This window comes from Pyrus communis, chromosome 15 (assembly GCF_041283825.1).
Source record: "Pyrus communis isolate YQ-2024b chromosome 15, ASM4128382v1, whole genome shotgun sequence".
NCBI classification, from domain to species: Eukaryota; Viridiplantae; Streptophyta; class Magnoliopsida; order Rosales; family Rosaceae; genus Pyrus; species Pyrus communis.
This window is the reverse complement of record NC_142579.1, coordinates 42,227,384-42,249,116: the sequence shown is the minus strand read 5'-3', so window position 1 is coordinate 42,249,116 and position 21,733 is coordinate 42,227,384. Positions and strand designations below refer to the sequence as shown.

The 21,733-nt window shown below is 40.0% G+C and overlaps 4 protein-coding genes and 1 pseudogene across 8 annotated transcripts; 3 read left to right on the top strand and 2 right to left on the bottom strand.

The window, feature by feature from the left end:
• The first annotated feature begins 228 nt into the window (after positions 1-228).
• Positions 229-3,117, top strand: LOC137746878 (putative TPR repeat-containing protein At1g05150 pseudogene; annotated as a pseudogene). Its single transcript, XR_015957359.1, has one exon. The product of XR_015957359.1 is annotated as a putative TPR repeat-containing protein At1g05150 pseudogene (transcript).
• Positions 3,118-4,649: 1,532 nt separating this feature from the next.
• Positions 4,650-7,432, bottom strand: LOC137740058 (uncharacterized). Of its 2 annotated transcripts, none has more exons than XM_068479849.2 (5): positions 6,821-7,432; positions 6,243-6,641; positions 5,523-6,134; positions 5,111-5,266; positions 4,650-5,018 (listed from the first exon to the last, which is right to left on the bottom strand). In XM_068479849.2, exons 1-4 carry the CDS (start codon positions 7,283-7,285, stop codon positions 5,135-5,137), a joined length of 1,608 nt encoding a protein of 535 aa, XP_068335950.1. In that variant the 5' UTR covers positions 7,286-7,432; the 3' UTR covers positions 4,650-5,018; positions 5,111-5,134. The 2 variants fall into 2 exon arrangements, with proteins under 2 accessions (XP_068335950.1, XP_068335960.1); XM_068479859.2 differs by having other exon boundaries at positions 4,650-5,013; positions 6,821-7,369.
• A 1,447-nt stretch (positions 7,433-8,879) lies between these two features.
• LOC137715215 (transmembrane and coiled-coil domain-containing protein STS1) lies at positions 8,880-14,038 on the bottom strand. 2 transcript variants are annotated; one of them, XM_068454463.2, is made up of 15 exons: positions 13,361-14,038; positions 12,897-12,981; positions 12,221-12,709; positions 11,855-12,020; positions 11,611-11,763; positions 11,071-11,165; positions 10,798-10,889; positions 10,572-10,642; positions 10,338-10,473; positions 10,065-10,124; positions 9,888-9,973; positions 9,717-9,793; positions 9,511-9,581; positions 9,318-9,375; positions 8,880-9,225 (listed from the first exon to the last, which is right to left on the bottom strand). In XM_068454463.2, the coding sequence occupies exons 1-15, from the start codon at positions 13,702-13,704 to the stop codon at positions 9,070-9,072; spliced, it is 2,139 nt and encodes a 712-aa protein (XP_068310564.1). In that variant the 5' UTR covers positions 13,705-14,038; the 3' UTR covers positions 8,880-9,069. The 2 variants fall into 2 exon arrangements, with proteins under 2 accessions (XP_068310564.1, XP_088542730.1); XM_088686604.1 differs by having other exon boundaries at positions 9,318-9,392; positions 13,361-14,035.
• A 1,845-nt stretch (positions 14,039-15,883) lies between these two features.
• On the top strand, positions 15,884-17,125 carry LOC137744361 (uncharacterized). Its single transcript, XM_088686606.1, has one exon. The coding sequence runs from the start codon at positions 15,968-15,970 to the stop codon at positions 16,682-16,684; it is 717 nt and encodes a 238-aa protein (XP_088542732.1). The 5' UTR covers positions 15,884-15,967; the 3' UTR covers positions 16,685-17,125.
• An 889-nt stretch (positions 17,126-18,014) lies between these two features.
• On the top strand, positions 18,015-21,199 carry LOC137743364 (SH3 domain-containing protein 2). 2 transcript variants are annotated; one of them, XM_088686912.1, is made up of 10 exons: positions 18,015-18,229; positions 18,717-18,833; positions 18,926-18,995; positions 19,107-19,243; positions 19,522-19,623; positions 19,908-20,108; positions 20,222-20,284; positions 20,406-20,558; positions 20,647-20,721; positions 20,817-21,199. In XM_088686912.1, exons 1-10 carry the CDS (start codon positions 18,182-18,184, stop codon positions 20,931-20,933), a joined length of 1,083 nt encoding a protein of 360 aa, XP_088543038.1. In that variant the 5' UTR covers positions 18,015-18,181; the 3' UTR covers positions 20,934-21,199. The 2 variants fall into 2 exon arrangements, with proteins under 2 accessions (XP_088543038.1, XP_068339352.1); XM_068483251.2 differs by having other exon boundaries at positions 19,092-19,243.
• The last annotated feature ends 534 nt before the right edge of the window (positions 21,200-21,733 follow it).

Below are 21,733 nucleotides of genomic sequence, written 5' to 3'. Positions count from 1 at the left end.
CAACCAATACAAATACCAAATCTTCCAATTCCAATACAAAACACATACAAATAAAAACTTAAAAAACCGGAAATACATTTTTTTTTTTTTTTTTTGTCAGGAAAAACAAAATACTTAAAAAGAAAAAGAAAAAGAAAAAGGAAACTTAACAGGCCCACTACTAGGCCCAAACAGGGCCCACCCACCCATCATCATCATCACAGAAGCAAAGGGGTGAGAACCAGGTAATAAAAATTCAGAAAAATAGAAAATTTAAATTAAACAAGAGAGCGAAAGACAGAGAAAACAAGAGTTGTCTTCTCTCTCCCCATCTCTCTCCTTTTCCCGGCTCAGATCCAATGAAAACCAGCAGAGAAAACAGTTGGTACACCCAAACGAGAGATTAAACCTCATTAATCACAGGATTATTAGCCTAATCACGAATTAAACACCCCCAGAACAAGATGTATTAATATAGCTCTGTACCCCTGCCCTACCTTCTTTTTTCGGTCCCCCTCACTCACTTACCCATTTATCACCAAACCCTCCAGAAAAATTAATTCCGAAATTAAAGCGTTTTAATGACGACGAGAGGGAGCAGATCGGAGAAGGTGAAGCGGATTTTCCACCAGTTCGATGACAACCATGACGGCGGCCTCAACCGCGACGAGATGGCGGCGCTTGTCGTCGCCGTAAACCCTAGGGTTAAATTCAGCGACGAGCAGATCAATGCCATTTTGGATGAGGTATTTCGGACGTACGGTGACTTCATCGACGGCGAGAAGGGGCTGACGTACGAGGGGCTTTTGCGGACCTACGACGACGGAGCCGGTGATGTGGACCGTGACTTCGACGCGCTCGGGTTGGAGCTTACGTTGGACGAGAACAAGGCCTCCATGGACTCAGAGGCGTCCTCGTCGGCGATTGTCGATGAGAGGGTGGTGGAGTCGCAGAAGAAGCAGAGGACTGCGGCGTGGGCGGTGTCGCCGAACCACGGGATCGTGTTCGACGACACGTGGAAGATTGTGGACGATTTGGAGATTCTGGTGAAGCGGTTGAAGGCGAAGCAGGGCAAAGACGGGAAATTGAAGGCGGACAACATCGACGCCCTCTCCGACGCCGGATGGTCGAGAGAATTGGGGCCGTCGATGGAGATTTCTGAGAAAAGGGTATTTTGGGAAGAGAATGGGCATGATTATGCTTTGTTTGTCAAAGAATTGGGGGTGCTGAGGAGCCGTTCCGACGGAGCGAGGTCACGTGAGCAGGCCTTCGACGGGCACATGGCGATTGGGAGGGTGCTGTCCGAGCACCAGCTGTTTAAGGAGGCACTGGTGAGCTTCAAGAGGGCTTGTGAGTTGCAGCCGGTGGATGTGAGGCCACATTTCCGAGCTGGAAATTGCTTGTACGTTCTTGGCAGGTGTAACGAAGCGAAAGATGAGTTTTTGCTGGCGTTGGAGGCCGCGGAGGGCGGCGGCAACCAGTGGGCTTATCTGCTTCCACAGATTTATGTGAATCTCGGCATTGCGCTTGAAGGTGAAGGTATGGTTATGAGTGCTTGTGAATATTATAGAGAAGCTGCAATTAGTTGTCCAACCCATTTTAGAGCTTTGAAGCTTTTGGGTAGTGCTCTTTTCGGGGTTGGGGAATATAGGGCGGCTGTCAAGGCCTTGGATGAGGCCATTTTTATGAAACCCGATTATGCCGATGCGCATTGTGATTTGGCTTCGGCTTTGCATGCCATGGGGGAGGATGAGAGAGCAATTGCCACATTTCAGAAAGCTATTGATTTGAAACCTGGTCATGTGGACGCTTTGTATAATTTGGGAGGGCTGTATATGGATTCAGGTAGGTTTCCGAGAGCTTCTGAGATGTATACTAGGGTTTTAGCTGTGTGGCCTAACCATTGGCGTGCTCAGCTTAACAAGGCTGTCTCTTTGTTGGGAGCCCGGGAAACTGAGGAAGCTAAGAAGGCTTTGAAGGAAGCATTGAAAATGACCAACAGGGTTGAATTGCACGATGCCATTGCACATTTGAAGCAGCTACAGAAGAAGAAGGTGAAGGCAAACAATGGAGAGGGGTCTTTCGTCGTTGTGGAACCTTCGAAATTTAAGACAGTTGGAGAGAAGGCTACTTTGAGGCAGGACATGGCCAATGCACTTGAGATAAGGGCCTTTCAGAGGATTACCAGGTTGAGTCGATGTGATGTGGAGCTGCTTAAGAAGGAAATGAATGATGGCGATGTACCTCTTTCATATTCAGGCACTGGTGTTCCTCAGAGATCCATACGCAAGCCTAATTTGGAAGTAATCCTCCGCAGGTTGCTTAATTTCCTAAAGCCAGAGACTTTCCAAGGAGCTGTTAAAGCCATAAACGAGAGGATACTCTCTGTCATGGATGATACAGGCTCAGGCAGAGTGGATTTGGGAATGTTTTTTGCTGTTTTAGCCCCTATTTGCAGTGGCTTGCCAGAAAAGCGCAAAAGAGTTGCATTTGATGCGCTCTTATGGCGTCCTGTGAACGAAGGTGGTGGTTCTCAGATAAGAAAGGCTGATGCCACTAAATACATGAAACTGTTGAGAGCCATATATGTCCCTTCCCATGGAGATAGTGAGATGCTGGAACTCCATGGAGAAGCGGATCTTTCCACTATGTCTTTCACCGAGTTTCTTGTCATGTTTGACGACCCAGATTGGGGTTTTGGTATCATGTCCACGCTGTTGAAGCTTGAAACTGGGGACAGAAACCGCCACGGCAACCATGTTTGCTCGGTCTGCCGCTATCCGATTATTGGATCCCGATTTAAGGAGGTAAAATCTCACTTCAGTTTGTGTAATCAATGCTATAGCGAGGGAAAGGTGCCTCCTACCTCTAAGCAGGAAGAGTACAAATTCAGGGAATACGGAAGCGAGGCTGAAGCCATGAAAGACAAGTGCAAGTGCTTTACACTGCAATCCCACAAGGCCCCATAGCTAGACTCTTTTTCTGTTCTTTCTGTATATTTCCTTCGTCGCAATCTAGTTCAGTGTGAAATATATCGATCACGAATGTTTTCGGTCGGCATTATGCCGTTGTATAATACATTTGTTTCGGATGTCTCTGCCGTATCATCATCTGTATAACGTGCTTCGGTTTCTTGTATTCGTTCTTTCTGTTCATTCGACGATGATTTTACTCCTCTGCCTCGAAGATTAATCCCGGAAATGCCGGTTAGGGTTTCCATTCTGTTCAAAGCACTAGGTGCATGCAAGAAGCACGGTTATGTCATCCATCTGGTGTGAGAAAGAAAGGAAACGAATTTTTCTCAAAACACTACTGCTTCTTTTATATCAGGATTTTTGGCTGACGGTTGCCAAATGCAGCTTCAAGTTCGAAATTCGAAAACCCTAACCTGCATTTGCAGCTAGCCAAGAAGAATCGTCATGGGAGCAGTAGCCGTAACCTCGGCGAAGCACATGATATGCATGATGATCATGTCTGTTGTGATGATTACGCCCACAAGGGCAACAGCATCGCCATCGTCATCATTACCGATATCACCAGCCGCGGTCCCAGCCCCATCACCATCATTTCTTCCTTCCGACCAAACGAAAAACCAGGTGCGGCAGGGAGAGGGAGGGCGAGAAGATGAACACCGCTACGAGGCCGAAGCGTCGGAAATAATTCTTAATGACTATGGCATTTGGAGTTCCACACCTTATTTTGGTAGAGGTGATATGGCTCCTCTTCCCCACTGAGAAGTATTTTCTTGCTGCCACGTTGTAGTAAATCATGAATGTATAATTAATGACCAAGTGTTTTACATTTCAATCAAATTATTCATGTTTCCGTGCATCAACTAGAGATTGAGGCTTCTTTAGCAATGCATATTAGTTTCAGGCAACATGAGTCTTAAACTCAACTCGAGTCTTACCAAACTTTTGAAATTCAAAACTAAACATTTAATTCTCTGAAACTCACCACATGCGTACAAATATGACTTTTTAGTGTCGGAATATGTGCCATGTGTACTCACTTTTCAAATTTAATATCAGATTTTTACGGAACGAGCAAAGTGACATATGAGTTACCAAATGCAGCTTTGAGGTGCGATATTCGAAAGCCTTAACCTCCATTACCATTTGCCCAAAAAAATACCTCCGTTACCTCCTTGACCAATTCCGTCCATCATCATTGCTTAATAACTTATTTGACTTTTTGTGAGCTGATTTCTCCCTTTAATTGTGTAAGTTGATTTTGCTAGTTTACCTATCATCATTAACCCACATGGTTTTTGTATAAATATTGGGTTTTGACCCAATGAATTAACACATGGGAGCAGTAGATATGAATCATGATCATGTCTATTATGATGATTACGTCCACGAGAGCAACCGTATCCCCGCCATCATCACCGGTATCACCGGCCACGGCCACGGCCCCAGCCCTGTCACCATCATTTCTGTCTGTCTGTCTGCCGAGAGAACAACCAGGTGCAGCAGGGAGGAAGAATACACCGCTACAAGGCGCAAACGCCGGAAATAAGTCTTCAAGACTACGGCACTTGGGATCCAACACCGTATTAAACAAAGCCGTTCCTTCAATCAAAGTATTCATATTTCTATGTAAGTCCTTGTGTCGGAGTAGCGGCGTACCCGAGTGATGTAAGCCCTCACACGACAGTGAGGATTGAATAAATCAAAAGAAATACACTAGAAAACTATGGAAAAAACAAAGTTTACTGTCCATGCTTTTGTAGCAGATCTTTCACCTCTTGCTACATTACATATGCTAACAAAGAACTCGAGGCATGTCCTATCTATTATGACCAACCAAAAACATCAGAAACCAAGCTTTCCGAACATAAATTTTACTCGATCCCATCGTCATTTAACTTGTATTCTACGCTTCTCAAAATCAAGGCAATGAGGATGGAGAATACAGCACCTCATTTAACATGGTTGGTCCTAGATTACTGCATATATTGGTGGTGTTATGAAATGTGGAAGCTCATGGGATACCACCGTCTTGACAATAATCCGCTACTCTCTTTTTAGTCTAACCTAGAAGAACATAATTAAACAGATCAATTAAAATAAACCATACTTCCACAAACTGCCGGATTTCAAAGAAATAGTGATGCAATTTCAATTACCTGGAGGTGTAACGATCAGCACAATCACATAAGATGAAAAGAAGAAGGGCCAGATATGGCAACTACTCTCTGAGCATGCTGTGCTTCACCCTTGTAAAGTTCCTTTATTTCCTTTTTAGTGCGGCGTGCTTCCCGCCTTTCTTCCTTGACAGCAGCCTGTATACATATATCTTTGAGTCATGATCAAAAGAACAAACACACTTCGAAACAACATAAGCAAAATACAATGGACAAAATTGCACACATTATCGAATGCCAAAAAGAGTATCTTTGATATTGTAGATGCGAGTTATTTGCTTCCAGTTTTTGCCCTTAAATTGTTAGTTTACGGATTTTATAAAAGTATGGTAAGTTGGATGTAATGGCATGCTCAAGACGAGCAAAAATGAATAGCAGAACAGCAAATGGATACCTTTCGCTCTTTCTTCTCCTCCTTTGACTCCTGACCACGCTGCTTCCTTTTCAACAGCTGATTTTTCAAGGCATCCGTATCTTTCACCTTCTCAGTTGTAGGTTTTTTACTATGAGGCAGGAAGTCCACAGGCAGCTTCTGTTTACCTCGAAGGGTTATCACATGATCGGTGGAACCCAAGGCTCCGGAAACCGTTTCAGAAAGCTTCTTCCTTCTAGTTGCTCCTGGAGCTTCGATTTTCCCTGGGTGGTTATCGAGATTTGAATATGTAGTAACAATGGTCTCACAATCCCACACTTCTGATTCATCGCTAGATTCCTCTACAATGACCACGTCTCCATCTTGATCTTCGTTCTCATATTTCTCACCATATTCTGCACAACGCCGAATAAGCACATTAGCAGATTCCACTAGCTCTTTCGTTTTTACTGTCTCATTATCCCGCAACATATCTGCAGGAGCCTTATAATTTCCATCGAGCTCTAAGTCATCCATCACACGCTCATTAAGGGTGGCATGTTTGAGCTTCTCTGCAAGGGACTCATCTTCTTCAGGTATATAGTAATCATCGTCATCGTCATTGTCATAACTACCATACTCCTGACCTACAAGCTGTTTTTTTCATAATAAAAATGTGAGATAATGAAGTATAAAGGAAAAATCACCTCAAACTATAAAGTTTAAGTAACATAACTAAATATGCCAAAAAAAATAACTCACTAAATCAAATTGCTCGTCCAAAAGACGATGAACTCGTGGCTTTTCAACTGTAGAGTCATCCTTTGCTTCTGCCACGCTATTTGTTCTCACTCCATTTGCTTCATTGGTCACATTTTTATTCTCAGATTGCTCAACAAAACTTGGTGTATTATCTATAACCCCATCCTCCTCCTCCTCCTTCCCTTCTTCGGGAAGGTTAGCCTGAACCACAAAATCTTCTTCCAAGTCCTCAACATCAGAACCAAACCGCGATAAATCGCTATCATCAAGCAATGCAGATACTTCTGGATCAACCACTTTCTGAACCCTTACATTAACCGTATTAGAAGCAACACTGTAAATAACCTTCTCATTGGGTGCCTCAGTTTCTGAAATGCGCAATCTCGAAGCATCATATGCCTAAAAATCCACTACAGTTATTAAGTACAACAAATATCTTCTAAATTGCTATTGTTTTATAGCTCAAAATGTAAAAGACAGAAATTTTCTACTTTACTCTTTCTTTTTCCTCAATTTTCTCGGAAGCCAAATAGAATTTAAGCAATCAAAAGCTAAGTTAGCAAAGTTAGCAAACCAACCTTTTCATCGCGCGGGAGCTCACCGAGCTTAGCCTTGGAATTCTGATAAAATGCAGAGCCGCCGCCAGTATTCCGAATCTCCCTCATATGCAGCAAGTAATTATAGCCGTCGTCGGGAAACCCTAGCTCCAGAATCTCCTTCCTTACGTTGTCAGGCAAAGGCTGAGCTGCCAACGACGCTGCCGAGCTCCCGTAACCATGGCCATAGCCCCCGCCGCAGCCGCCATCCTCAGGCGCATCGGCGTATATCGAATTGGGATCGTCGTCGTATCCGCCGGCAGCTGAGGGGTGGTCAGGGTTATCTTCGGGGAATAAGCTGTCGACGGAGTAGCTGCTGTTGTCTACTCGGACAAAGACTCGATCGTTGCCGGGTGAGTCGTCGTAGTTGGGATCGGACGAGTCGCGGGCAAGTAATTGGAAGGTCGCTGATTTTTTCTTGTCGATGAATTTCTTCTTTCTGCCCATTTTGTTTTTCGCCAAATCAGAGACGGTTGAGAGAGAGAGAGAGAGAGAGAGGAGGCAATGGAGACTTAAAAGACGGTGAAGTCGTGAGATAAAACCCTATCAATGTCTTCTGTGTTAAACCCTAAAAAATCTTGAGTCGACCCGAATGGCCCAAAATTCAAAATCTTCATGTATTTGGGCCTCATTTTGAGACCAGACCAAAAGTCTCCCAGTTTTCAATCGATTTTGCGATTTAAAGGATTTCAAAGATGTCATTACGAAATTTCATTCTAACCATGTTGCGACTCCGCCAATATTTTTTATTAATTATTTTTTCAAGCTTAAAAATTACTTTAGGCCAAATTTTTTTCGTGATCCTTGTGGTGGTACTCTACTTTTAAATAGACTTCTGTGGTGAAAAAGCTATTAATTGTAATTTTGTGGTGAAATTTGTGATCAATCATAATCTAAATTGGATTTTTCCTCATTCTTCTGTCATTTGTAGGGGTAAAATTGTTATTTTTGTTTTTTATTAATTCTATGAACCAATCATAAAGCGCCATATGAACATAATTTTTTTTTTTTTTTAACTTTTGGAACTACAATAAAAGAATAAATAAACAATAAAATTACAAGATTCATATTATCAGATTTTCTCATTTCAAGAGAGCTAAGATTTCAAATTCAAGATTTAAAAAATCACAAAGTACCTCACCGCGTTTAGATTAGAATATAAGTTATTATACAAACATTGAATTTAGTTTCATTTTAAGAAAAGTGGTGGACGGGATGGCTAAGGTTATGTGAGAGAGAGGGGGGAAGGTGGTGGGTGGTTGTTGTAACATCCCACATCGCTCATTGGAGAGGATCCTATAAACCTTATATGTATATTATCATCTCTACCTAGCACAAGGCCTTTTGGGAGCTCACTGGCTTGGGGTTTCGTCGGAATTCCGAAGTTAAGCAAGTTTGCATAAGAGCAATCCTAAGATGGGTGAACCACTAAAACGTTCTCGTGTGAGTTCCCAGAAACAAAACCGTGAAGGCGTGGTCGGGGTCTAAAGCGGACAATATTGTGCTACGGTGGAGTTGAATCCAGGATGTGGTGGGGACCCGGACCGGGATATGACAGTTGTTGTAGCTGTGGCTGACAAGGGTAGGGATTGGGGAAGGATTTTTTTTTTCCTTCTATTTTTGTTGATTATAAAAAAAATGGAATTACCAAAAAGAAAAGAAAAAAGAATGGAATGACTTTTTTACCCTTGCATGTGGATGAGATTTTGACAAGAATTACAATTTGGACTACGATTGATAATGAAATTCATCACAGGATTAAGATTAACACTTTTTTCACCATAGGAATCGATTTAAAAATAGTGTTTCATCACAAAGATCAAGAAAAAAATTTGACCATTACTTTATGACTCGATAAATAGTATAATCGCTTTTACATTACATATAATATTTTCTCTATATACTATTGTAAAAACTAAAACATCTCATTTCCCCAAAAAACATAACTTATAATATTTTCTCTATAAAAGTAAAACATTTCATTTCCAAAAAAGTTGTGAGCTGTAAGACATGGTTTTTAATCGGTTATAAACTTTCATCGGACCATAAGCTTCGTGAAATTTATGGAGGGCATTTCAAATATGTTCTACTCGATGTAACTCTATCCTAGCTATGCCCAGGCACCGCTCGCATTTTGATTGATTATTTTAGTTTTCGAACATAAATATTCAATAAAATATACATTTCTCAAGAGAGAATGGAACTGAGAAGGACCAAGACGATCGGAAGATTCAGAACTGTTTGACAGAGCTATTTTCCTCCGCCGGGGGTGTCATCGTTGTTGTTTTGAAAACCGGGTAGTAGGAGTCGAGTTCGAGCTGCTCCAAGATCTGTTTCGTCTTCCAAAGATACGAAGAGTGGCCTTCGACAATTTGCGTCACGTCAACCTGAGAAGTGAAATCGAAACTTCAAAACAATGCAGCACAAGTACCAACCGAAGTTGCAAATGCGAAAGAAACTGGGAGGTTGGAGATCTTACATTTTCAATCCCAGGGCCATCAACAGGTTGAATTCCACCTAAACCTTGAGAAAGTAAACTGTATACAGAAAACACCTAGTCCGATGGATTTATAACTTATGGCTTTTTTTGATATGATTAGAAAGAACACTTATGTACCACCCCCGGGCTCGGATATGCATAATGCTAAAACCAAAGGATAAATGACCCGTACCTTGCACGAAAGGCGACTCCCAGTGTCCAATCATTTATAGAATAGGCATTCACGAATCTCCCGGCCACCATCTGTGGAGCAGAAATAGGTTCAGCCTTCAGTGTTAAAATGTAAGAACAGTAGCAGCACAACAAAACTTGCAAAGGAAACCAAATAACAGATGCAAAAAGGAAAGGACAAAAAAAAAGAGAAGAGTTTTGAACTACCTTTCTAGCATCACTCCAATTTTCTTCTTCAACCGAAACTGGCGCTCCCAGAAGTACAACCCTTTCTACCAGACCAGCTATAGAAATGCATAAACCGGATTCAATTATTTTTATTTATTATAGTGCTACTGTACTTGTCCACAATAGGATGAAATGGATTGTGATGATTACCGTTATCCCCTTCTGTTTCAGCCAAACATTGAAGACATTTGAAAATTACTCTGGCCCCCAGCGAGAATCCTATGAGCGTCACTGGCCTGGACCGCACACGGAGGATTATAAGTCAACTATGCACATGATGTTTAAGGGAAAGATGGACATGTCTTTTATAATATGAGATTCTTCTACCTGCCCCCTTGCAGTCCATTCAGCAGGACTTCAGCGAGCATCTTCCCAGCTTTGTCTGATCTGGCCAAGAAAAGGGAATGCTACAATTTCATATTTGTCATGCACTGCAAGTAATGAACACTCAAGATAGCGTTTCAAATACTTTAAAACTGAACCACCTCGGGAGCAAATTATGAGAACAAAACTTTCGCAATCAAAACATGAACGCAATGGAAACCAATATCTTTCCATTATCAATCCACGTAGAGTTCCTTCCAAACAAATGAAAATTACCTGTCCACTGCAACTGCCCATTTGCTATCTATAAGATCAGATGCCGTAACTAATGTTGTCGGCATAGCAAATGCTGCTAGAAGTGTGTTTAATACAGTTAACATGGCACCTTCTTTCATCAACTGTAATGCAATTCCTGTAACAGTTTGCAACAATGTTGGTCATGGACTCATAGATATGCCAAAAGTAAAAAAATAAAAGAAAGTGATAGTACTTAAAACGTTAAGGACGTACGTGAAGTAAGCCAGTCTTGGATTGCAGTGCTCAATGCAATCAAATTCTTAGACTCCCACCAGAGTGCATACCTATGCATTCACTACATTAATATCAATTACTAAGCCAGTGATGATAATTCAGAACCCATGCGAGGCTTCTAAAATCGACAGAATTTCAAGTTAAATAGAAGGCATATCATCTTTTTCACCATACTACTTGGGGAAACACAATTTGCATTGCTTACCTTTCCAAATTTTCATTATGAGCTTCCCAAGGCCTTATAAAGTCTTCATCCTCGAAAACAAGTCCAGAAACCAATATTCCCACTGCTAGCCGCTGAAAAAGAGGTTTTCTGAAAAGGTCAGCAATGTCATTTATACAGAAAAGGTGGTGCTCAATATAAAGTGCAATTTGCCACTATAACATCAAGCCATAGAAATCCCTCAGAAACAGCTCACACCTCCCGGTCCCCACGAAAATAAAAATATGGATTTGTAAAATGTCAAAATGAACTCACCCCTTTCTCATAATTTCCAACAGTCCTAAACTCAAATTCTTCAATGTTGCCAGTTCTTCTAGCCATTTTACTCCCCGTAAGTCCAGCCCCAGCAGCTGAGATGCCGAAAGAGCGAGTAAGTATCCACTACATACCCTTTTTTCTCATTAGATTTGAAAGATTGAACCTATGGAGTATGGAATGGTGGTCTTTTTGAATGTGCTTTCAAAATGACCACATGCTTGGTAAAAACCGAGGTTAAGTGTATTAATCTTTCGGAGGTTTAAGACTAATAATATTGTTGAATGAACAAGAGGGATTGTTGATTGTTGAATATACGGTACCATAATGAGAAAGCATCCATGTGTGCAGTTGTGTCAAAAGTAACCTGTCCTCTTAATTCACAGCTTTCAGTCAACCGCATGCCTTTCTAGTATTCATGTTCATCCCTCTTGTTATTAGCCAAGACTAGGTTTTTCTTCCAGTTACATATACGATGTCATATTCATAAGTCTAACTAAGCACGAAAATATTAGAAGAAAAAAAAAACCACTTTTGCACCTCCAAATGATGCAGCAACAGCAACAGAACCAGTAACAGACCCAGTGGCAGTTGCAGCAGCAGCGAATCCACCTGCTCCAATTGCAGGGATAATACCACCCAATGTTGGAGCTAGAGCACCTAAACCCTGTGCAATTGCAGGAGCGACTAGGCCTGTGAAAAAATAAAAGTCAACAACAAATTAAAGACTACTAGTTCTATCGCAAAAGGCATGACATCTGCTTTTTTGAAGTGGATTTCATACCACCAGTGATAGCCATCAAGGTTCCCCCTGTTAAAGCAGCTGCACCAATTAGACCTCCCCGCTTCATTTCCTCCCATGAGATTTCTGAAGTTTTTGTTTTGTTGTCATCAGTAACTTCTTTTGTTGAAGCCATAAAAGAACAAGCAACCATCACCTCCATGACTTCCTGCAGAGTAGAATTTTCCTCATAGATGGCTCAATATGCTTTTGTTTCGTTCTTTTGTCTTTCTTCTTCTTATTTTTATTTATTCATTTGAAGCATAAAGAGTAGGTATTCATCAAATAGCAGACACTATTATAGCCTTATTATTTTGATAGGATCAAGTAACAAAAAGAAAAAACAAGAAATGTTTTCAATAGACGGACCATTTTTCGCCATTCAACCCCAAGCCATGCTGCCAGCAACCGCAATGCTACACGGTGCCGAGCATCATAACCCTTCCTTACTTGAGAACATTTATCGCCATCTTCAATATTATCTACCACACAAGCTGAAAGAAGTGCATAAAGAAGTGTTATTTTCCTTTCGTAACTGAGCAGGTTTCCCTCTTCCACAGGTTCCTCTAGGGGTTCAGATACATTTAATGCTTCTTCTTCAGTGGATGTCTCGGAACTTGTCCTTGTTATAATCTCAAAAGGCTTTGCTTCTACCTCAGACGGTGGTTTTGTCCCAGTAACTTCATATCTCTCGCGGCATTTAGCTTCATATTCAGCATTCACAGGTTTCTCTGCTGAAGAAGCAGGAGAGTCTTCCTCAGTACGTAACATGGCATCAACGGTTTTTGTCAAAGCGCGTTCCTTGTCAGTTTTTTCCTCGGAAGGCACATCAGCTTCCTCCGAGAGTAATGTCAAGAACTGAAATAAAATAAAATTACCAAAGAGCTATCAAACCGAACAAGATATTACTAGAAAGTTATAAAGACACATAAATGGTGCAGCCAAGAATCAAATATGAGCCATAAAGCAAATGATAATCCTCTCAAGCTCCAACGTGTCAAAAATACTCATGTCGCTAAATTTCATATGACGAAGAAAAACGCACCGCTCCTACATGATGCCTAACTTGTGAAGAAGATCCTGCCGTTTCCTTTAGCCCCTTCCAGGATTGGTCATCCACTCCTAAAAATCTGAAATTCCAACCAAGGAATCATGAAGCTGGACGTGGACTCGCAGTAATGTTGAGGAATGTAAAAATCCCACATCGGAAACTTGACAAAAGTCAAATAGAATATATGAGTGGTTCCACTCCTAACAAAACCTAAGCCAATTTATGATAAAACTCCAAAATCTGATGTGACGTAAACACATGTTCGGACAATATCGGTGTTATTATCAGTGTGCCAACACTCTGTTCCTATGAAACCTTTACGAAATCAAATGAGCATTTGATTTTTTTTCCAAAATAAAAATTGATAAAATTAATATTTTACTTTAAATTAATCAAAACTGCGATGAGAGGAATCCAACTTAGTGCATAAGGGGACCAATTAAATTGAAAGAAAGTACCTGAAAATGGGATAAAGCAAACCGGAATTCTCGTGGACCCAAAGGCCATCATTGTCCGAAACCGAAACGCTCTTACCGACGCTGGCACCTTCGCCGATGGTCTCTTCTTTCAGGGAAGGCAAAGGAGGAGTCGATTGGCGAGTCTGGTGGACCTGCGACTGGTGGAGCGCCAGAGCGAACAGAGCGCCCGCCGCGTACTTATGCGTCGGCGTCAGAATCAATGCCTCCTCCATTTTCGACGGCGGCGATTCCCCTTTCAAGCTCGCAGAGCATCGGAAAAGCAACTGGCTCGAATTTGCAGACCAAAACGGCAGTTTTGGTTTTATTAATCGATAAATTAACATCCAGTATTAGCAGATAATTAAATTAAGTAATTTTAAGGAAATTGATTGAAATTACACGATACCGGTTCTTTATACTAGTGTTCCCCCGCCTATTGCTCTTAACGACTAATTAACTACTTCGATAATTAAGATTAATAACAGTAATTAACGAACTTAAACTTATTAAAACTTTGCTGATTTGGAAAATTCTGCAGTGCGCTATCATCCGGCAACTCGACTGAGAGGCTCGGCCCTCAGGGCTGAGAACTTTTCAACGAGACACCGACTTTGCCGTAAGGGCTTCTTTTTCGCGGGACACGCGGTAGAGTGATGACTCCTGCGACCGACACGTGGCTTTCACGAGAGTCGTTTTGTTTTGTTTCTCATCAAGGGGCAGGGCCGGTGGCTACGAATGGGCATAATTATCATGGGCTGAGAAACCATGGGTTTTCTTACTCCAAATAGACTAATTTTTTAGAGCCCATTATGTCAGCTGTTAAATGGGTTGGGTTTAGGCATACCCTTGTGTAACATGTGGATTTTTTTTTTTTTTTTTTTTTCTTTCTTTGAGATGTTCTATAGGTCGATTTAGGGCAGTTATCCTATTGAGTGAGATCGTGTAGGATCTAGAGGGATGGAGCAAAATCTAAGGGCTATATTATTGGTGTACTTTTTTTTTTTTTTTTTTTTTTTTTTGAGATATTCTATAGGTCTATTTAGGGCAGTTATCCTATTGAGTGAGATCGTGTAGTATCTAGAGGGATGGAGCACAATCTAAGGGCTATATTATTGGTGTACTATCAGATGTGTCAAGTGATGTTTATATTTCATGCTAATTAGTGAATTTATTTAATTTGATATTGGTTGTATTTATCATTTACTACATTATGTATTGCACTAATGTGGTACAAAATATGGTTTCCCTCACATTCCTTTATTATATTTATATTTATCCATTTGGTGTATTTATGAGATTTCTACTTTTATTGTATAATAAATTATTAGCTAACATGGAGGAGTCGGAATCATGATTATTTATTTATTTTTTAATTGGACCGCAAAGTCAATTTCATTCTAATATTGCTATTATAGGAAACGACTATGAGGATAATTTATTAAAAAAAAAATACAATATATCAAGGGGGGCATGAAGCCAAACCCTGACCATTAATTAGAATTGATAACAAACAAGTTAAACCTCCTTTAGCAAAACCTATAACAGGAAAGTTGAGAAAGATTAGGAGAATAAGCAGCTGCAACACAACACAAGGAGGGCATGAATCCCACCAATGAGGTTGAAGCATGATGATGTATATACATATATGAAACCCATGTGATGTATTAATTTAACAATACGAAATGTGATCTCTACGCATGCTTGCTAGTAGTGACACATATATACTCCAAATTCCAGGCTTAAAGGCGAAGCAAAGGCAATAAGTATTGTATTGATCACATTGCAGGTGGACCTCGAAATTATACAGTTATGGTGAGAATGTGATCGTACTGCATGTTATTATTGTATATATATTGCTTAAGTTACATGACAAAAGTACAATTTCATTTAATCCAACTCTGTGAAGATATTGCAAATTAACTCAAAGCGATGGATTCGGAGATGGAAATGATAATCGCATGTCGTTTTTCTTGTTATACATGTCATTATTTTAAAATCATTAGATTGAATAAATCAAATGAATAATAAATACGTTCAAATAATGATGTGTGAAAAAAAAAAATGTGTGATTATCATTTCTCGTCAAATATTAAAAAAAAACTACTGATAAGGGGTCCTATGGATAAGCTAAGATAGAAATAACAGTACTGCTGTGTAGGATTTACTGATCGAGAAGAGAGCAGTCTGATCAGATGAGCGTGCCACAAGTGGGGCGAGAGTGGGGACATTGGAGAAGGCTGTGAAGTGAAGCATGCATGTCGCTCAACTGCCATTTAACCTAATTTTTACAGCCTATACTGTAAAAAGTTATAGATCCATATAGGTGGGGACAAAAGTGAGACACAAGGCACACTTCTGTTGAAATGAAGAGGAGCACGATTAGGGTTTTCTTAGAGATCTAGGGTCAAGTGGGGACAAGGTCTAGTTGTCAACAGCAAGACTTGTGAAAAAAAATTTAGAATACATCCGTAAATACATTACTACATTTAACAGCTAAATTACGTAACCAGTTTATGTCTATATAAGGTACCACTGTTGACAATCGCCATGCTTCGGACGGCATATGCGCATCGATTTTCATTCTAACGTTCTAAAATTAATATACAAATGCATATGGCTGCAGTAGTGATGAGAAAGTTATGGGTCGTCTTGTTTATTGTGACGGCGACTGTTGGTTCGGAAGCTGCCGGTAGTAAGTTAGAAAATGGCATGGCTAATAGTACTCATCACGAGCAAGGCAATAGTTCTTTTCTAGCTGTTGCTGAAATTCCTTCCGCAGGAATTAATGGAGAAGTAAAGAACGTGACTACTTCCTACACCACTGAAGTTGATATCACCAACAAAAAGAAGCAACCTAATTGGATGTCCAGAGGAGGAGGAGGAGGAGGAGGGGGAGGCGGCGGTGGAGGTGGTAATGGGGGTCGAGGTGGAGGTGGAGGCGGAGGCGGAGGAGGCTATGCATGGGGTTGGGGTGGTGGTGGCGGCGGAGGAGGTGGCGGAGGAGGAGGTAGAGGTGGAAAAGGAGGAGGTGGTGGGTGGGGATGGGGCGGAGGAGGAGGAGGGGCAGGGTGGTGGAAATGGGGTTGTGGTGGTGGAAAAGGAAAAGGCCGAGGAGGAAGAGGCGGCAGAAACAGTAACCATGTCTACAGCGGCCGGAAGAGGAGGTTCGACGAGGAAGAGTACGTGATGGGAGAGTATGCACAATGCATGCGGAAGGGGCAATGCAAAGGCATGAGATTGGATTGCCCTCTTCACTGCGGAGGGCCTTGCTTCTACGACTGCCAACACATGTGCAAGGCTCACTGCCGACGACGTCGTACTTGATCATCACTGGCAAATGCATTACTCTTGCTAATGTTTGATGTTTCCGAATTAATTAAGGCGCCATTAATTTCTAACAGTCACATTAATCCCGAAGCACATATTACCCCATTAGTCGACCGATCGATGATTACGCAAGGCTGATGAGATTAAGGGTTTATTATAGTTAGATTGTTCTCTATCTGTTGTTTTTGTTGTTTGTGCTTCCATTCGCCTTTTTTCTGTTTTTTTTCTTCTTTTCATTCAACCTTTTTTCGTTGTTCAATTTTATGTGCGCTACGTATATTCTGCATGCATGCATGCATGCAATGTTTTACGTGGTAATGACTCAAGAGAATATCGTTCAATTTATTATGCTTTTTTTATGTCAAATTACGGTCAACTTTGACCGTACAAATAAGTGTAATGCTGGAGAGATTATCTATTTAAGTTATATTTTGCAAATTATATGACGTGATTGTTGATGTCGATCCATTTGTTGAAGAGATAAATTTTATGTGCAACCAGTTCCATGATTTGCATAGAATGTCTAATAAGAAAGATATATACGTATGGAAACAAATGAAAGGAATATATAAACGGTCCAATTTAGTTTGTAAGAGGCACAAGCTGAGAATCGAACCAATCTAGGCCAAATTCGATCTATTTCATTTTTTTTGGGTAATGCTAGGCACACTAAATTTTTTAAACCAAATGATGTGGTTGTAGTCTTGTAGATGATTGAATTAATAACTAAGTGTCAATTAACATGTTTATTTCTTATTAGTGACATATCATTTGGTTTAAAAACTTGATATCCCTAGCATTACCCCTTTTTTTTTTTGTTTACATGTTAATTTACCCCAACTTGCCATGCAGTTCTAGGCTGTTAGAGCGTCATGTTCTTCTCTTTAGACGCAAGTTCCAATCTTATTCACTATAAATTAAGAGGTAGTTTAAAAAAAAAAAAAAAAAAACTAAAATCTTGTTTGATAACTACTTTTTTCAAAAAAAAAATGAAAATGAAAATAAAAAACTGAAAGCTACTTCTTGAGTTTTCAAAATTTAACCTTGTGTTTTTACAACTGAAAATTGAAAACGAAATGGTTATCAAACTGCGTCTATATTAGACTTATTGTGTTTATGCAATCAAAGAGTTAAAATGGGCTTTCAACAAATTGAAACAAGATTGGGCCTAATAAGTGAGTTAAAAGCAGGGCTTCTTAAAGCTACGAGGCCTAACAAGCCCAATGGATCCACATAAAATTGTTCGTTCTTTTATTTTATTTTTTTAAGTAAAAGAAAGAGAGCAAAGAACAGCTGTACGTAGACTAATACAAAAAAAGAATAAAATGAATAGTAGAAGCAAGAGTTTAATTAAAGTTAAAGAAAGAAAGGTAATCGCACCACGACGGCGGCGACGTGGCGGTCAATTAACGGAAAATAACAGACAAATCAGCCTCTAGATGAAGTCTTGAAGCACAACTTTGAAAAATCGAGACTACCTACAGCTGAGCTGCAATGGAGGCAATCAGGAAGCTCAGAGATCAGGTCGCCAAGCAACAGCAGGTACTCTCTCTCTCTCTCTCTCTCTCTCTCTCTCTCTCTTCGTGTTTGATGGAATTACATCTGTTTCCGAATTTGTATTTCTGTATGGATTTTGATATGAACATAATCTGCGTTAATTGTGAGATTGTGAGATTGCTTATCAGATTTATGATTTTAAAGGTGTGCTATCAATCAATTTAGTTCCAATATAATAATAATGATTATAATTGTTGAACTGAAACGAATTGAATTGAATCGAATCGAGTTGAATTGAATCGAATCGAATCGAATTTCACTATTTCTGAGCGTCCTGTTGGTGAATTTGTAACATTTTGAACCAGGTGTGGCTGATTACTTCATCATTTTTCAGGATGTAATGAAATGCTTAATTTTTACGTTTTCCGAAAACTTAAAGCGGAAATGACATCTAATTCAACGTTTTATGCTTCATTGATGCGTAGCTCGAAGGTTTATCGAATTTTCTTTTGATTTATTGTAACACTGTCAGGCTGTATTCAAACAATTTTCTGGTGGCATATTTGGGGGATCGGATAATGTTGCCGCAGATGAAAATGAACAGCATCAGAAAATCGAGAAGTTGTACATATCAACTCGTTCTGCCAAGGTTGCTACTCATTTCTGTATGTTCATTCAGTTATTATGACATCACAATACTTTTGTTACCTGTATCTTAATCTACTTTGTTTTATTTAACAGCATTACCAAAAGGAAATTGTCCGTGGTGTGGAAGGTTATGTTGTTGCTGGTTCAAAGCAAGTTGAAATAGGTGCGTTGCTTGATATGCGTTGTCCTTTTTTTTGGGAGTTTGGATATGAATTCGTGTGAGTTTTATCAGTTAGTTTACATAATACTATTTCAACAGGTACCAAATTATCAGAAGATAGCAGGAAATATGGTGCTGAAAAAACTTGCACCAGTGGTAACACATTGTCGAGAGCTGCACTGAGTTTTGGAAGAGCTCGTGCCCAAATGGAAAAGGAGCGTGGAGTTCTACTGAGAGCTCTTGGCACACAGGTTTAAGTCATATTATTACTATGACTCATTAAGTGAAACCAAATGCAATATATTGCAGGGCCGATTTCGTAAAAATGAAATTTCAACTGACAAATTTGGTGTCCATTTGATTATTTCGAAATAAATTTACAGAAAAAATTGTTTCCATTTCCTCGCAGTGGTTCAAGAACTGGACTACTATTCTGTGTTTTTATGCATCATATGATAAAATGGTTCACCATTTCTTTCTATAGGTTTACATAGTAACTGTTTCTGTGGTTATCAATTTGCCTGTCTAGGTTGCAGAGCCTTTGAGAGCAATGGTAGTAGGAGCGCCCTTGGAGGATGCTCGACATCTTGCTCAACGATATGCTAGAATGCGGCAAGATGCTGAAGCTCAGGTACGTGCAGTTTCTTCAGTTTTTACCAATGTTTTACTACATTGAATTTATGTGTTCCTTAGTGAATGTATTTTTTTCTAGGTGAGCTGTTTCTTTTGCTTTTACCAATTCTTGTTGTCCATTTTGAGAGATTCATTCGTTGATATATATATATGGAATATGAAAAATCTTAAGATGTTTTTAACATAAACGAGTTGAGAAGCTTTTTTTCGTTTGGTAACTTGGAACTTGTTTTTTTCACTCCATGAGCTTTTGTCGATGTATACTGACTTGCACCTGGATAGGCTATAGATGTTTCCAGACGCCAAGCCAAAGTACGGGAATCTGCAGGTAATGCTGATATTATTATGAAACTAGAAGCTGCTGAAGCCAAGCTTCAGGAGCTACAGTATAACGTTGCAATATTGGGAAAAGAGGCTGGTGCAGCAATGGCTGCTGTTGAAGGTCAACAACAAAGATTGACTCTTCAGCGTCTTCTTGTGATGGTAAAGCATTTCCCTTCCCTTCCTGTTGAAGCATTGAGGCTTTGGCTTGTTCTAGTTACAAGATTGAAAGAAAATTAATTTTGTAAGTTTGTCAATTTCCATCTCCATTCAAGGTTGAAGCAGAGCGCAATTATCATCAGAACGTTCTTCAGATACTTGATCAGCTTGAAGGCGAGGTATGAAATATCCTGGAATCTTCCTTATCGGCAAGACAATTTTTCCAATTCATTAGGTTGTATATCATTCTAGTCTCTTGCAACATTAAGCAGTGATGATTGACACTATTTGTTGGGACAGATGTTGTCAGAAAACCAGCGAATTGAAGCATCGCCTAGTCCAGCTACAGAGAACTCTATGCCTCCGCCACCATCGTATGAGGATCTCGGACATAGCTTTGCTTCTGAAGCCTATGATGAATTGACAGACACGAGGGACTATTTCTTAGGAGAGGTGACTTTATGCTAAATGTGGTTGTAGCTAAGTTTTCGTATGTTGGACTCGTTAGTTTCTACTAATTGCTCCTTTTCGCCTACTGCAGGTTATGTACACGTTTCAAGCTGTAACTGATGTGGAGTTAAGCTTGTCTTTTGGGGATTATGTCGTTGTCCGGAAGGTTCTGCCATCTTTCCTGCTTTATGCTGTCATGTTATATTCATGCTCGGATTTATTTTTCTTGTATCGATGTTAATTGTTCATGCTCTTGAGCAGGTATCAAACAATGGTTGGGCTGAAGGTGAATGCAAGGGAAAAGCCGGTTGGTTCCCATTTAATTACATCGAAATGCGGGACCGTGCGCTTGCTAGCAAGGTGGCTGCAGTCTTTTAAATATTTTGGTTTCCTGTTTAGTTGGCTTGTCTTTGTGTTTCTGCTCTGAGAGTCTACCTAGTACCGCATGGATATTAAAATTGAGAAATTAGGTTATCATCCCTTATTTTTCTATTTCATTGATCCAAATAGTATGTTTGAGACTTTTTTTTTTTGGAGACATAGTTTGTATAAGATCAAGGTTCTAAAAAACGTTAGGCGCTAGTCGGGCGGTGGACTAGCGCCTAGGCGGATTTACATAAATTTACACTATATGTATTATAAAATATGTGTGTATAATTTTAGGACTTTTTTTTTCTTCTAATTTTATACAAAGAATATTGGGCCTAGTTTGTTTTTTCTTTTAACAAAATAATGGGCCACAAAATGAACCCAACTTGAAAGAAAAGCTCTTTTCTTTTTTTTTTTCAATTAAACCGACAGCTTTTCCAGTTTCTTCAATGCTAATCTCAATCAACCATCACTTGTTTAGTGGTTCTAGGCTTGCATTTATTATCAACAAATATCCTCTGCTTTCTCTCTCTGCAGAGAGATCCCCTTCTCTCTCTTTAGTCTTTTTTTTTTGTCACTCTTTCTTTAGTCTTTAGTTATGCCTTTCTTTTCCTCCCATTTTCAGTTTTTCTTTCAACTCTCTCTCTCTCTCTCTCTCTCTCTCTCTCTTCTCTTCAACAGAACAGACGAATCTCTTCAACAGATCCCCTTCTCTCTCTACAGTAAAATCCAACGGACAGATTATGTGTATTGTTCATCCCTGTATATTCTCAATCTACTTGGGTTCATCGATTGATGTTGAGTGCAAG